At 33.4% G+C, this 17,568-nt stretch overlaps 1 protein-coding gene across 1 annotated transcript; it reads right to left on the minus strand.

The window, feature by feature from the left end:
- Positions 1 to 398: 398 nt before the first annotated feature.
- Positions 399 to 10,617, minus strand: LOC140449009 (uncharacterized). Its single transcript, XM_072542149.1, has 2 exons — positions 10,469 to 10,617; positions 399 to 906 (listed from the first exon to the last, which is right to left on the minus strand). The coding sequence occupies exons 1-2, from the start codon at positions 10,615 to 10,617 to the stop codon at positions 399 to 401; spliced, it is 657 nt and encodes a 218-aa protein (XP_072398250.1).
- Positions 10,618 to 17,568: the final 6,951 nt, after the last annotated feature.

Consider the following 17,568-nt stretch of genomic DNA (forward strand, 5'->3'; position numbering starts at 1 on the left):
GGATCTTTCAACATATTTCACTTTAGCGCTCAAAACCTAAAATACAGCTTATTATAATTTATTCCACTTTTTAGTGTTAATGTGAGATATTATTTTACACGTATTTTATGTTACTAATTAACTAATTTTCTATAAGCAAATATAGAAAAATCGATTTTTTAGATTAGATTAGATTTTCTTACATAGTGCTGAATGAATGAATAACCACCGGTGGGGAACATTCATTTACGATGTAGGAATGATTTGGCCCATAGTCTGGTTTGTTAAAAGTTGCTTATTTGATACAAAAAAAACATTAAAATAATTAGACAAAGGTTTTTTATTACCATTACGTTAAACACCAAACTGTATAGTAGGTAAGTAAACTAAAATTAATCGTCAATAATATGGTCAAAAATTTATCTCGCAGCCGCTAGATACGTTTTAAATGGGCTGTACACTCCAACATCCAAAGGCTGCAACCTATGAGTGGTATGAGGAGGGAACGACAGCAGTACGATTCCATTTTCTCGACACAGTCTTATGACTTCCACAGAAATGTGGGATTCATGGTTATCTACAAGACGCAAAACCCTATTTTGTTTAGTACTTTTCACGTGACTGACGAAGTGTTTTATTATCCCAGGAAAAATTTCTGATGTCATCCGTCCCCCTTTGTTTCCAAAAGCAATAACTGAGGATGAATATTTATCTCCTAAGTATTCTACTCGGTTTCTTATTTTGGGGAATACAAAAACCGGTGGAAATATTCCTCTTGCGACATTAGCAATACCAACAAAAGTAACAAGTTTCCCCCTCTCGTGAGAAGGTATATGAGCAACTTGCTTTTTACCCTTAGGTGCAATAACCCTCGTAGGAGACGTTGTCGTCAAACAAGTTTCATATAAGTTCCATAATTCTTTTGGTCTAAAGAATATATATTTATTTGAAGAAAAAATCATCAACGACAGGTTTATTGAATGCCATTGCCCTGCTGATACTTGTGTTCTCTGGCTTGCGTAAAGATATATCTTTTTCGTGCCTTTTCTTAAAGCCTCTTAACCAGTCAAGACTTAAAAGAGGAGCTTTTAATATAAACAATTATTATAATAATCATATGGCTCTAACCTGCGATCTTGTTAAGATTCCAACATGTGAAATACACCTTACATCGCGGTATGGAATTGGCATAATCGAAGGCAAGACTTCGTATTTGCTTGTAGTTTAGCCCATAATTCAAATTAGAACATTTTTTTTATGTAAGATACAAGTTGTTCTTCTTAAATTGTTGTATTTGTTGTTGTTATATTTGTCTTTGTGTATATTTGCTTGAAAACTACACATCTTCCTCTCTTTCCTTACCAGAACCCTCAGAAACAGACAGAATCTTGTCTTTTGATTTATTCTTTAGAAACATTTTTATACGTGATTGCATTGTTTGTCATTTCACACTATATTCTTGGGCAGCTTTATACTCACTAAGGCTTTTAGTTAAAACTGATTTATTAGCCAGTTTCATTCTCTCTTCACTTATGTCTTATGTCACACAGACTTGTCTTTTTAACATACTTTTTAGGTATCTAGAGTCAACAAATAATTTGTTAAATATTTTAAATTATGTTTTATAGAAAAATTTAAATAAACAAAATTATTATTGTCACATGGAAAAAATTCGGCTGGTAGCCGAATGTTACCCGTAAATTTCAGCTGAATGTTCACCACTTGGACTTATTTTGTGCAGAAACATTTAGGAGCAAAGGTATTTAAGGATATGTTTTGCCATAATAATAAAGGTAATATAGTAGCCTAGTACGTATTACACCAATCAAAGATCTAAAAGAAAAACGGTGCTTACGACACAAAAATAAATTTATATAAAAACTTACTTTAAAGTACGTTTTTACACTTCTTCTTCTTCTTCATGTACCATATCCTTTCAGAACGTTGGTCTCCATCATAGCTATCTTAATTTTATTCACTGCCACCCTAAATAGCATGCTTATATTAACACCACACCAATCTCGCAAGTTCTTCAACCGTGAGGTTCTTCTTCGTCCTGGACTGCGTTTGCCTGCTATTTTTCCTTGCATGATATAAGTGGTTTAACAAACTGATGGTTCTATAATTAGCACAGGTTTTTGCTGTTGTCTTCTAAGGTAGAGCTATAAACAGTGAATTAGACCAACCATTAGGTAGTTGTCTGCTGGTATAAATGGTGTTGAAAAACGAAGTTATAGCCTCTAAAACATTGCTATCATTTATAAGCTTGTATATTTCAGTTGGAATTTCATCAGGACCAGTCGCTCTGCCATCTTTTGATGATTGTATGGCTTTTATAACCCCAGAGCGTGTTATTAGGGGTCCGTCGCAGTTAGTAATATCGGGAGGTGAACTACTCCTATCTTCGAATAGGTTCGTGACGTAATTTTCCAATTCTTTAAGTTTGTCCTCTACTTCAAATATTACTTAACCATGTTCATCCTGTAGCAATGCAGTTTGTTTCTTATTGAAGATACCAGCCGCTTCTTTCACTTTTGTATACATGTTAAATGTGTCGCCTTCAATGTCATGATACTGTTTGGCTAGATGTTAACACTTTGCTTCTCGTATTTTACGTCGAATTTCTTTTTGTACGCTGTTGTAAATATGTCAATATTATCAATATGTCATCTGTCATCCAAGCTTGCTGTTTTATCTTTGACCTGCCTTGTATATTTCTTACACAGATTTCTTTTACTGTTACTATTTTATTTAAGCCCTCATCGACATTTTCACCAATATTTTCCCAAATTAAATTTTTGTTTAGTTGTCTTTGAACTGATTCCTTAACTTTCTCGTCTTGTAATTGGGCTGTATCAATATTTTTGTGAGACTTCTTTTTAATCACCTTTTTTAGTTTTAACTGGGTTACAGCTACTATGGGATTGTGATTAGACCCAATGTCAGCACCTGGATAGGTTTTAACTGATTTGATGCAGTTTCTAAATCGATTTTTTACTAGAATGAAGTCGATTTGGTTCCTAATAATTTTGTCCTCTGATTCTACATTTGACTTCAAGGTGTATAGTCTTCTCGGTGGTAGTTTAAAGTTAAGTTTTGCACTTCATTCGGAAAAAATATTTAAAAAACGTGGGAGCACCAAGAACAACTAGCCTGGTAAAATACTGATAAACTTTCAATCGTTTATACTAAAACTGGCGCGAGATTCACATAGAATTTAAAATTATTAAGGATCGCCGAATGTTCCCTATAGCTGAATGTAGGCCTCTCTCCTGTATATTATACTTTGGAAAGTATTGGCTAATACTTTGCTGGCGTCCATACATTCATTTGAGCAACTTTCTGACTACATTTTTTATTTTCTTATTAATTTTTACATTTCTATCTATTTTCCACCTTTATTTTCATTTAACTATCTCTGAAGAGCATGCAAATTGGCCAAATACTTTCTTGAGTTGGTGCGTCAAGTGGTAGACCTCCAACATAGCATGCTAGCCAACCTTTAATTTGTTACATTTCTATATTCCTATTTTGGTATAGCACACCTTGTATTACTTGCTCCATTTCACTACCTTCATAGTTTCCACTTCTTGTTACGTTAGATTGGTGCTTGTTTAAAGTGTCCCACACTCAACACACATTTTGTTACAACTTACAGTCCCGCCACCTATGATGTGGCGCTCAAATTATAAGAACCACTCTTTATGCCATGTACAGTTTCCTGTAAAACGCATAGTACCGACACAGATACAGTTTTTCTGAAACACAATTTATTTAACTAAAATGTCTGCGACTGAAAATAAGATAACTATTGGTAAGTTGCTGTTTATTTATTTATATTTCAAAAATATAATTAGATAATGTTACTATTATTAGTCTTGTAACCAGCGATAAAAAATATGTACGCAATTGCCACTATGAGATGTAAATGACAGTGAAAATTCAGTTATTTTTTTTATTTAGTACAGAAAGTGAAATACCAATAATTAGATTTTAGAGGCAAAATCAATTTCACAGTAGATTAAAAAAGAATTATTGCGGACCGATGATTAACTGCGCGCCAAAAACTCAAGTCAACCTAATCCATGAAATTAGAATGAGCAGAAACAGATTTAAAACAAGATAATATATCTAACATTTTTAAAGTATAGAAACAAAAATAAAAACATAACCTAATATTTATATTTTGTTTAGCAGTTGACTTTTCTAGAGGAATTGAATAAACTTGTTAAGTCCGCCTTGATTCTGATTGAGTCCGACTTGTTGAAGTCCGCCACAAGGAGCTAATGGACGTCCTCAAAGCAAAACAATTGCAATAAAATCACCTTCGAATTAAAACAAATCTATATTATAAACAGCAGGCACATAAACGCATAAATGAACACACATCAGAAGAGTTCGTAATTAAAAGAGGAGTGCGACAGGGGTGTGTATTGTCACTCTAAATGTCACTGTAATGCATACTCTAAAGAAATTATGAAAAGAGCTCTTGAAGAAGAAACAGCAGGAATAAAGGTCAATGGAACACCAATTAACAACATTAAATATGCGGACGATACTATCATAATAGCAGACAACCTCCAAGACCTTCAAAAGCTAATTAACAAGATAGTTGAGTATGGAGAAGAATATGGATTATCAATAAACATTAAGAAAACTAAATATATGAGGCAATCAAAAACCCAAAATAATGATGAGAGCCAGACAATTAACAGTAAAACTTTAGAACAAGTTGAAAAATACAATTATTTTGGCACAATAATTAATCACACAAACGATTACTCCAAAGAAAGCAAAGTTCGAATAGAGAAAGCACGAGCAAACTTCAATAAAATGAGAAAGGTACTTTGTGCAAGAAAACTGAAATTAGAGTTGAGAGTTAGGCTAGCAAGGTGTTATATTTTCTCGACTCTGCTTTATGAGATAGAAGCATGGACACTTAACGCGCCGACTACTAAAAAGTTGGAAGCATTTGAACTGTGAGTGTATAGAAGAATCCTGAAGATACCATGGACCGAGCATGTAACAAACAACGAAGTCATAAGAAGAGTCAACAAAAGAATGAAAATATTGGAAACCATCAAGACACGAAAGCTGCAATACCTAAGAATGTTATGCGTTATAAAAGATACAACATACTTATTAATTATATAAGGAAAATCCAGGGCAAAAGAACTGTAGGAAGGAGAAGAATCTCATGGTTGCGTAATTTGAGGGAATGGTACGGATGCACATAAATCGAACTATTCAGAGCGGCAGCATCTAAGATCAGAATAGCCATGATGATTGCCAACCTCCGTGCGGAGATGGCACGTAAAGAAGAATAAGTTGGTTTGGTCTGTGCTGTTTAGGACCTCTTTAGAGATAGCACTGATACCGAGCTGTTGGCGTATTTAAGCATAAATAGGACATTCTATATGTATATGTCTGATTCGGAAAGTCGTATTATAGTGCTGACATTTAGTTTATGGAGATAATATTATCAGATAATCATGTTTTAGACGAATATGTCCTATACACAATATCCGTATGGTTGCCATATTTTTCCGAGGTAAACTGGGATAGGTAAGTAAGTTCACTGAGGGTTTAATTTCATGCAGCGCTAAAGTAACTTTAGTCCATTGAATCTGCCATGTGAGTAGATTAAGCTTCTTCAGTCTAGCTTTTAGGTCGTTGCAGATTCGTATATTGATAATGGTGTGATAAATGGTGACATATGAAAAAAGATAAAGACGAAAAAGACAAACTGTAAAAATGAGATTCATTATAAATAATTTTGGGAAAATATGCGAAAAATTACTGACAAACAAGAAATGTTGAATAGATAACTTCATCATTAATTGCAAAGGGTAGTTATCTATCAAGAAATATAAAGGAGGATAACTAAACCAATCATACTTTATAATAATATGGTGAATCATATCGATCAATTGTTTATCAGAATAGTACGGCCATATCTAAATAAAAAAAATTTTCTTTGAAATATGATCTTTTTTGTCGAAAACCCTATTGTCTTTACTGATGATGTATTTTTTATTAAACTATTAGCAGTTTTGACTTAAGCAAAGTGATGGTATGATAATTTGTAATTTCTTTCCTCTTTTGATTAAAGGTATGGTTATGTTGGTACTTCACTAGTCTAGTACATGCTTGCTATTTTAGGTTTATTCTTAAAGTACTACTACACTTTTAAATATCATTTCTCAGCCTTATTCTAGGAGTTCTTTTGATCTGTCCTGGAGCTTTTCTGTTTTGTAATTTATATAGGATATAACAACCAACAATGTCCTAACTGTAAGTTCTTTTATATAAGATATTTCTTGTTCTACCCCTATTTTGCTTGAATTTTTATAGTAATTAATGGGTTTATCAAGCGAAGTTTCTATACTATCGTCTGTCCCTCCTTGACTTTACAATGCAATCCTTATGGGAGTTTTTAGCGCGGCGATGCCGATTTTCTTCAAAAGAATTTTGAATCGAACATTACTAGGATCCTAAAAATGTTAAATTAAAACTAATCCGTTACAGTCAACAGCATTATAGTAAAACAATATTTTTCATTGTTTTTTGTGAATGATAGTCATTTTCGAAAAGTAATCAGCAATTTTATTATTTTTTGGTAAAGAATGTTAGAATATCCAAAATTAAAAGTGGATATTGTTTTATGGTTGTTAATTAATTATTGCTAGTATGCAGTGGCAGCAGCAACCGACATTTTCGAAAAAACAATTTACTCTATAAGAAAAGAAAATTCCTTACAATTGGATTACACCCAGCAAAGAAATGATCCACGAACAAGCTAACTTCATTATCGCGTGATAAAACTTACGATGAAGGAACAAAGAGTAGCATTCGTCGAATAGTGCATGATTTTTTTTCGTAAGAATACACCACTAACTTTATATTCTCTATTAGCAGTAGTAAATAAAGACGAACATCTACCTAATTTGTCTAGAACTGCACTGCAGACTACTTAATTACATGGGATTTGTGTACACAAAACGGGACCGAAAGTCAATGTTGATAGAAAAACCCGAAATTATTTCTTATCGCCATCGATATTTGCGAGAAATTTGTATATTTCGGGAACAAAACTAAAACATTGTATATTTTGACAAATCATGAGTAAATATTGATCACAGTGTCAATTATGAATGGAAGGCACTTCCGTATCGTCACATAGGGATGAATTTGTTCGTGGACTCACTACAGGCTTAAAACCTGCTGCAACACGTGGCCCACGCTTCGTTTTACTGCATGATAATTTTATTAATGTAGCCGAACTTAATTTTTTAGCAAAGAAAAATACAGCAGACTATCATGACGAAATAGATGGACCTCTTTTCGAAAATTGGTTTAAAACTAAACCTTTTCCAAATATTCCCGATAAAACTGTAATAGTAATGGACAATGCGTCGTATCACTTCAGGATGTTGGAAAGAATTCCGAACAATCCTGACAATAAGGAAAAAATAAAGAAGTGGCTGCATTCAAAGAATATTTATTTCGAAGAAGATTACCTAAAATCCGAAATGTTCTACGTTGTAGCTCATTTTAAATCACAGTATGAAGAGCGTATCGTAGATAAAATTGCAAAAAGTAAGAATTTTAAGTAGAGGTGTAGGAAGAAAACAAGTTTCTTGTTTAAAAAACATTCGTGAATGCACTCAGATATCAAATGCAGGGTAATTATTCCATGTGGCATAAGTTCGAGAAGTCTTCGCATTGATGATCGCCAACGTCGGATAATTCTGATATGGCACGCGAAGAAGAAGAAGAATATTAAGCTGCTAAGATTACCTCCATATCGTGAACTAAATCATAGAGCTGGTATGAAGTGAAATAAAAAGGTTCGTGGCAAGACATAACACAAACTTTAAAAAGGAACAAGTAGAAAATCTAATACATAAAGCGTACTGTCAAGTTACTTCACAAAAATGGAATAATTACGTGCAACACATAATTAGCATCAAAAAACAGATGTGGAATATCGATAATTTTCTGGACAATATCAACCCAGTTATAATAATCCTTACTGACGACAGTGGCAGTGAAAGTGAGGAAGACGGGAGTATAGAAGAAATGTAAAATACACAGTTTAAATACATTTTAATTATTTATGTAGGTATCTACGTATTTATTAAGGTTCAACATATTTATGCGCTTAAATACATTATTATACAAATGTTTTATACAAAATTATTTTTATTTTATTCACATAAAGGTATTTTTTGAAAAAAAAAACAAAGAAAATGTTTTAGAACCTCTGACAGCTACAAAATGTCAATAAAAATTAAAGTTATTTATAGTTATAACATAGAAAAAAGTATATTTGCTTTAAACCTGTTTCTGATAAAATTTGGCAATACTGTTGGTCATAAGAACCTGTACTGTAAAGTCAAGGTGGGACAGACTATAGGTTTGTATTATATTATATTTTTTTCTATAGTAAAATTTTTAGCAAGCGTCACGGAACTAGCGTCATGAGATGGTGTCATCACGGGTAGTGTCACAAAATAGTGGTTCATCACATCGATTTACTACACCCGATTAATTCGTTTCTTGTCATTACAAATTTATTGTAAGCAGGTTTAAATTAATAACTGCATAAAAAATAACTTACACAATACAGACATGAAATAAGAAGTAAAATTAAAACACATCGGTTAATAAAATGACTTTATTGAATTTTAAAAATAATAATGAAATTTTAAAATTACAGAAAACTTAGTAGAAATCTTCGTGACAGTTTACTGTGGCGCATACTGTAAAACATTTTTTTTTCTACGTTTAAAGAATTTGCAAAATTTTCCTTTCATCATCATCAGTGGCGTTACAGCTCTTTATGAGCCAAAGCCTTCTTCAGGACAATCCTTCATTCGCCCCTGTCTCTGGCAACTCTTCTCCATGCTCTAATTCCGATAGACTTCAAATCATTTTCTAGGTTGTCTTGGTACCTAAGTCTCGATCTTCCTCTTCTTTGTTGTCCGATCGGCCCTCTTCGGTCAAAAACTTTTCTGACTATGGCATCTTTCTCTCGTCTGATTACATGATCTATCCATCTGACACGTGCTATCTTAATGAATTTTACAAGGTCAGGTTCTCCAAATCTTCTATACAACTCAAAATTGTAACACCTGCGCCACAAACCTTGTTCTTTTATGCCTCCACATATTCGTCTTAGTATTTTTCGCTCAAAACGTTTGAGCAATTCTTGGTCATTCTGTGTTAGTGTCCAAGTTTCTGAACCATATGTTAGCACTGGTCTTATTAGTGTTTTGTATAAAGTCAGTTTAATTTTTCTAGGCATTTTTGAGGCCATCTGTCTTCTTAAGCCATAGTAACACTTATTGGCGAGCACTATTCTTCTTTTGATTTCTTCACTGACGTTGTTACCTTTGGTTAGCAGCGACCCTAAGTATATGAAGGTGTCAACACCTTCCAGTTCTAGGTCATCAATTATTATTCGTGTAGGTGTCGGGTTGCTTGACCTAGGGCAACACATATATTTAGTCTTTTGAACATTTATATTTAGTCCCATTCTGTGTGCAGATGCTCTTAATGACCGAAATGCTTCAGTCAGAGATTCTGTGGACCTACCTATGATGTCTATGTCATCTGCGTATCCGACAATTTGTACTGATTTGTTAAAGATAGTACCATTCGTAGTAATCTGCGACTCTCGAATTATTTTTTCTAATGCCAGGTTAAATAAGAGACACGATAGTCCATCACCCTGTCTTAGTCTATTTTTGCAATGGAAGGGTCTTGAGAGATCGTTTTGGATTTTTATCATGCTCTCTGCACCTGTGAGTGTAAGTTCAGTTAGCCGGACAAGATCAAACGGAATGCAAAATTCTACCATAGCAAGTAGAAGTTTATTTCTATTAACGGAGTTGTATGCGGCTTTGAAGTCAACACATATGTGGTGGGTGTCGACGCCGAACTCTAGGGTTTTTTCAAGGATCTGCCACTGTAAATATCTAGTCCGTTGTTGATTTATTGGGACGGAAACCGCACTGATATCCTCCCACTATTTGTTCGGCGGAGGGGAGGAGTCTTTTGTACAATACGTTGGACAACACTTTATATGCCATATTGAGTAGAGTGATGCCTCTATAATTATCACACACCATCATGTCTCCTTTTTTGTGTATAGGACACAGTACACCTAACTTCCAGTCTTTGGGTGTTTCTTTCTGTTGCCAGATTGCAGTTATCAGTTTATGCTTGTGTTTCATGAGGGAGTCGCCGCCATTTTTGAAAAGTTCGGCAGGGAAATTATCCGAACCGGGAGCTTTATTATTTTTCAGTGTTGCGATGGCTTCTCTAATTTCTTCTTCGGAGGGGGGTGGTTGCCGATCATCTTCATTCATTTGAAACATGGGATCCTCAATCGCGCCATCTTCGTGGTTGCCGCTAAGAGTCTTCAAAATGGTCCGCCCATCTGTTTAGTATCTGTTCTTTGTTACTAATTATAGAACCGTACCTATCTTTACAGGCTATTATTCTGGGGTTGAATTCTTTTCTGCAGCTGTTTATCTGTTGGTAGAATTTTCGTGAGTCTTTTCCATTGTGGTGGTTAACAATTTCGTTTAGAGCGTGTTCGTATTGCTCTTCCTTTTTTCTTCTAAACATTCTCTTTTCTTCTCTTCTAAGATTTTCATAATCTTCCAGCGTTAATCTCGTTCTGCGCTGCTGGAGTCTCTTATATGCTTCGTTTTTTTGTTGGTTGATATGTCTGCACTCTTCATCGAACCAATCTTCGTTTTTTTGGTCTTGATAGGTTTTAATATAGTTTCAGCCGCTGCGTGCATAGCTTCTTTACATTTAGTCCAATGTTCTTCTATACTTAGATTTTCTTCGATTGTTGGTAACGCTTCGTTTAATATTGTTATGTAATTAGCTCTAGCAGTTTTAGATTTTAGCACCTCAATATTATATTTTGTGGATTTTGTGCTGTGACCTTTGTTTGCATTAGATATCCGTGCTCTAAGTTTTGCTTTTATAATGTAGTGGTCGGAGTCTATATTAGCACCTCCACATGCTCTTACGTTCAGTACATCGGAGAAATGTCGACTATCTATAAGTACGTGGTCGATTTGATTTTTGCTCTGGCCGTCTGGTGACTGCCATGTAGCTTAATGGATGTTTTTGTGGGGAAAGCACGTACTTACTACCACCATTCCTAACGATGCCGCGAGTTCAACCAGCCGTAAACCATTTTGGTTACTGACCGTATGGAGACTATGTTCACCAATAGTGGGTCTGTAGGTTGTCTCTTGCCCAACTTTAGCATTAAGATCGCGAATAATAATTTTTATGTCATTGTTCTGGCATTTCCTATAAGTGCTTTTCACTTCCTCATAAAATAAATCTTTCTCCTCGTCTTCTTTATCTTCAGTTGGAGCATGGACATTGATAATAATGTAATTAAAGAACCTGCCCCTTATTCGCAATTTACATATTCTTGGGCTTATTGGGTCGAAAGCCATGACTGTTGATTTTTCGTGTTTGTTTAGTATAAAGCCTACGCCAAAAGTGTGATTGCTTTCATGTCCGCTGTAGTATAGAGCGTAGTCCTTTTTCTCCAGGTTGCCGCTACCTGTTCGTTTAATTTCTTGGAGTGCTATAATGTCTGCTGAGTATTCATTTAGCGTTTTTAAGAGACATCTTAGCTTCCCTGTACTATAAAGCGTACGAACGTTCCAAGTGAATAATCCAATATTATTAGCCTTATTTCGTTTGCTAAGTCGTCGACAAATAGACCGTCCGGCAGATTGTTGTGAATTTTTCGTAACGTAAAATTTTTTTATGGGAGGGGGGTGTTAATCCACTGCCCAACCCCCTTTTCGGAGGACCATTTCTCCCTTCCTTGTCAGCCCTGACCCCACCTTCCACTGGGGTTGGTTACCCAGTCTCCAGTAGGGTTGCTCAGGTTTACCGGGGTTTACCCGTGTGATCCGGATCACACTTCTCGGAGGTGAGGATAGAAATTGAGTAGGAGAGGCTAGAGGTGTTAACTGGAAGCAACACCTTATAATGCGCATCACTACCCCATTTAAACCCCAAAATTTTCTTTTACCTCCAAATAAATAGGTTCTATGTCTTTTAAATGTGTCGATATCTGGCTTAAGGGGAAGGTAATTTTATTGCACAAGATTCATCAACAAAGGTTTTCGCGCGATCAGATCGTCGTCTAACCATTCGTAAGGCCTCCACCAGTGGCTAACGACATGTTTAGTGCCACCACCCAATGAATTCACACCACGTGCTAAAGAGGTGACACATAATATCCCAAAAATGAGCTAGGCGGCAGATAAATACTGATTATGAACCGTGCTTATGACAAAATACCATCGAATTTGGGTTTTTCAAGAATTTCATGAAATAGTAAATAACGATGAAACTTTTTAAAACTCAATATCACTCGGATAAGACATAGATGTACTTAGCTAAGACGTGGAAAGAAAGATACAAATATGTCACTGTTTTTTTCTTAATAAAGCATTTTTAAAACGGTTTCAAGAAAAATATAGAGTTGTAGCGACGTAAGGATTAGATGCTGTACCATAAAAATACACTATTTTATTTTACGTTGCGCATTTGCAATTTCTGTACTAGAAACGGCACAACAACTGACATCTCTGGACATCATTACTCACCAAACCTGATGCTTACAGACTTTTCTTTTATTCCTCATAAAATATTTCCAAGAGAGATTTACCTCTCTTAATTTTACAAATTAAACAAACATTATCACTAAAGAAGCAACAAACCATTTATCAGAGTTCTTGAGAAGGAGAAAACAAGGTTTGGATAAGTGTATACACCATACCTATTCTGAATAGGGTAATGTAGAAAGTGTTTTAATATTTTTATTTTTCACTTGCATATTAGTTGTTTATTTTACCTTGGATATAGTTATGTTAAACACACTTTTTATATCCTAGGGCACAATGAGCGGGCGTAATGTCCTATAATATACTATTGTATAATAAGAAAAAACAAATGTTATAAAATGAAGATTTTTTTTATTTTAAACAACTTTTGAATGAGTAAATATTATAGAACTAACAACATTTCCGTTAACAATTAATGTGGATTTCAAAATGGACTATTTAGTCCACAAGGAATTCGGAGAATACTTTTCGGCCCAAAATAATTCAATCAGAAACGTAAAATAAACATATAAAAGGACATACTAATTCCTGAAAGTAAGCCAATAGTATGGTCCTATTTATGTCAGCTATTTGATGTTGTAATTCCCATTGAATAAATATTTTTTACTTTTTGTCGTACATTGGCCTGGATTGAAGCGGCAATACATTTTCTATTGCCTTTATTGCACTTTCTCGAATATTTTCTGGTAAATCCATGACTGAATATAAAGCAAATTGAAAACTATATAATATAATTAACAAACGTTAAAATATTAACAAATGTCACTACTTCAAACACTTTATTTGTTATAGAATTCTAAAACTATTTATATATATATTATATAGGTACAGTAAAATAAAAAGTAAATACTTCTTAATTTTAATTTTTATATTATTTGAAATATATTTCAAATTTAACTACATTAAATTATATTAAATGAAAAATCAAATCTTGTATGTACCAATGATGTTACCGGATGATTACGGCCATTAAGCAACGTCCATCCCTCAGGCTAAAGGGCCTCTGACTGGATTATGTTGCTATTCGGGCGTAATCATCTCAATAATACCTAGACTTAGGCAAATATACAAATAAAAAAGTATGAAATAAGTATGAAATATGCGCATAAATATGCAGTATTTTATGCAAAAATGTGCAGAATTTTATGCAAAATATGCATATTTATTTAGAAAATATGCATTTAATAAAAAATATTTACAATATTGTTTATTTACAAAATACTTAAAATATTATAAATACATAACATATACAATTATTTTAACATAAATATTATTTTGAATTGTGGTAACAATAGATTATCAAATGATGTTCAAAAATTTTTAATAAAAACTTATGGCTTCAATCTAAATACATATCTTTGTAAATAGAAAAACTTCTTTCGACATCAACTACTGATGTAACTGGGGCATTTTTCAAATTTACTATAATAGATGGTTCTAAATTAAGTGTTACGGAAAATGGCCCAGCTAGTACTTGAACCACTTCGGTTCAGGTACCAGAAAGAACCTGGTAACCACTATTTTTTTTTCTATGGTTACTTTAAATTTTTGAAAAATTTTGTTTTCAATAGTACCTTTAAAGTTTTGATACAATGACTCAAATTATTTTATTAAAACTGTACTCTCTAACAATGATAATTTGGAGGATTCTAATTGAGTAATAGTTTTCTGGAGAAAACTTTAATTTGATTTTATGAATGACACTTGCTTCAATAAAGATAGTAAACATAAATTAAAAGCACTTAATTTAGTCCAATATATAATATGTTTTTGTTTTTAGCAAAATTAGATCAAAATATGTTGGGAAAAAAATGTTAGCGACCGTTCAGTAGACTATTAAATGATTTGAATGTTAAATAGGTATCCTATATTTTATCACAAGGAGTTTAAAAATGCTTGAAAAAAGAAAAAATACATCGATTTATTGCGAACTATCCTTGTGTCGGTACTTTCTTAAACGTAATCTCCAATTTTACAATCTTTGTTTGTACCACCTTGTACATTTTTAAAATAAAATAAAAAATATTACGTATGTACTTACGGTTTTGCCATAATATGTCCTGTATATACCAGTAAATTCATAATATAACCTTGCTATTGTGTAAGTAAATTGTAATTGTATTGTAAACAAAAAGAATTACTAAGAATAATCAAAGAGAGGAAAATGCAATACTTGGGTCATGTGCTGAGAGGCGAAAGATATGAATTACTTTAAGTTATACTGGAAGGAAAAGTACAGGGCAAAAGATCAGTAGGAAGACGCCAGAACTCGTGGCTGAAAGACCTGAGGAGATGGTTCGACCGCTCATCCGCAGAGATCTTTCGCGCAGCAGTTTCCAAAACTACAATTGCCATTTGGATCGCCAACCTTCGAAAGGAGACGGCGCAATGAGAAGAAGATTGTGTAAGTGTACATAACTTTATACCGTGTTTGTGTCTTTTATTTTTCAGGTATTGTCTGAAAACAAGTCTGCCCCTGCAAAGCAACATTGATTCATCAAGTGATAACTCCTTTTTTTGGGCAATAAACATTTTCCACATTGTTCTCAAAATAATTGAGTGGACGAATTTTGAATAAGCGGTCTTCCGGTATTCAATGATTTTCAGCAGAATGCAGATTTCTTAAAATTAAAAAAAACACGGTCGCGGCTCATATAATTTGAAAAACATGTAATTTCAAACAGCCAATGTTTTTTCAGTAATCTTTCAAAACGTCACATTGTATTGTTCCAGTGTGAAGCACAAGTCTAATAAATGTGAGTAGTTCGTCCTTTGTCAGATCTTTCCAATGAGTTACTCTCGAATGCGCAAAGGTACCCTCGGAAAGAAACACCTGTTACGCATATCATCTAACAGTAAGTAGTCATCATCTAACAGCAACCGAAAATATTAATAGGAATTAGCATTTTTGTCAATATCAACAAGCAGACCCGATGTTTTCTGGAACATTATTTCTTTTATACCTGTATAGTTGTTACTCCAAACGTTATCTAAATCTGGCAACTCTGTATTGTTAACAGTCTTCGGTGGAACAGTTTTACTTGCTGCCAAATCTGCGCAAAAATATTTTATACTATTATTTGCTAAATTTTTTGTTTATGTTTATTATACTGTAACTCCCTTTTTGAAGTTATTGTGAAAGAGCAATAAATTTTTATTATATTTGCAAAATTATTGTAGAATAAATTTATATTTAAATGGGAATAAGCCACAATTAAAGGTTAAAATACGTTTATTGACGTTTCAATTTCCACTTCGGAAATCGTTCTCAAAATACAAACATTAGTAAATTAAACAAATTTTGTTTTTTGTTACTTAGTGAAAAATTCTTCTAATTATTTAATTTTATCTGACTCATCTATATTGACAATTCAGACATACCTTATACATTTTAAAGTAGACGACTTTAAAATGATATTGCCAATATTGTTGAGTTGCGTTCCTGGGACGACTTTACTTATAAGATAGTTCATTCGATTACATGAAATCAACTTTAACTTGAGAATATCCGTCAGAAAAGATCATAACATGTAATTCGTCTTTAAAAAGACAAATACCTGCCATGATGACAGTAAAATTCTCCTGTTAGTGATTCCATAGTAAATTATGAGGGAAAAACCAGGAAAAAAACCTCATAATACTATCCCGACATGGTAAGTATTTGATCGTGCATTTAGTTTACCCTCAATAAACACCAAATTCCGATTTTATATGTTTGTTATTTAAAAAACATAAATGATGTAGTCTCTATATGTTACTGACTTACCAATACTGGTATTTTCCTTTTAATAACTTCCTCTTTCAATATGGGTAACCAGATCCTACTACATTCTGCCTAGGAATTCGCGAAACAATTGGTCTCATTTAGCATAATTAGAGCCGCTTCTGTGATTTTTCTCTTTTTACCATCCGTTTCTTTTAGGACTATATTTGAATCATTCCATTGAACCCTATGTTCATTATCCCATGCGTGTTTACAGATTTGAGATCTATCAAATTCTCTATTTTTAATATAGGATTGATGTTCACTTATTCTAACATTTAATGGTCTTGATGTTTCAGCTAAATAAAACTGATCGCATTCACAAGGTATTTTATAAATGCAATTCTTTGTCCTTTCTTGTTCATTGTTAGGTTTGGTTTTGGACAAGATAGATCTCAACGTGTTTGTTGTTTTGAATGTTGTTGAAATGTTGAATTTATTTCCTATCCTTTTAAGCTTTTCCGATAATCCTTTTATGTATGGTATTGTTATTTTCCTCGTACTATTCCTTGCATATGCTGTAGGATCTCGTTCTAAGTTGTTTTGTTCTATTCGATCGATTGTTGAAAATTCCTTATTTATAAACGATAAAGGATAATCATTTTTTAATAAAACAGATGTTAACAAATGTTTTTCCTCCAAGAACGAATTTTCGTTAGAACAAGTAATTTTGGCTCTATCGTATAAGGATTTAATAATTCCCTTTTTAATATTAATATTGTGATTTGATTTGAAATTTAAATATCTGTTGGTGTGTGTTGGTTTTCTATACACCTGAGTTTCGTATCCAGTATCGTTCTTAGAGATTAAAACATCCAGAAAAGGTAATGTGTTATTATATTCCTTTTCCATGGTAAATGTTATTGTCTCTTCTTTCAAATAATATATATGCTTTAATAAGCCACAATTAAAGGTTAAAATACCTTTAATTGTGGCTTATTCCCATTTAAATATAAATTAATTTAAAATGCCACAAGAAAATAGCTTCAGAACAATATTGTAGAATATTATACCGAACTTGCTTATTTCGACGTAGCCCATATAACGGTTGCATCTCGAGACGACGATGATCTGCCTTCGAGAAGCTTTCGGATGTACCAACCGAGATAGAATCGAAGCGTTAATGTGAGTAAATAGAGGTGG

This window comes from Diabrotica undecimpunctata, chromosome 8, assembly GCF_040954645.1.
Source record: "Diabrotica undecimpunctata isolate CICGRU chromosome 8, icDiaUnde3, whole genome shotgun sequence".
In the NCBI taxonomy this organism is placed as follows: Eukaryota; Metazoa; Arthropoda; class Insecta; order Coleoptera; family Chrysomelidae; genus Diabrotica; species Diabrotica undecimpunctata.

Coding starts and splice junctions, on each gene's coding strand:
- LOC140449009 (XM_072542149.1), bottom strand. CDS start 10,617: ATGTTTAGAAGAAAAAAGGAAGAGCAATACGAACACGCTCTAAACGAA. Junction 907..10,468: donor ATAATAGCCTGTAAAGATAG/GTACGGTTCTAT, acceptor TATATTCTTTAG/ACCAAAAGAATTATGGAACT.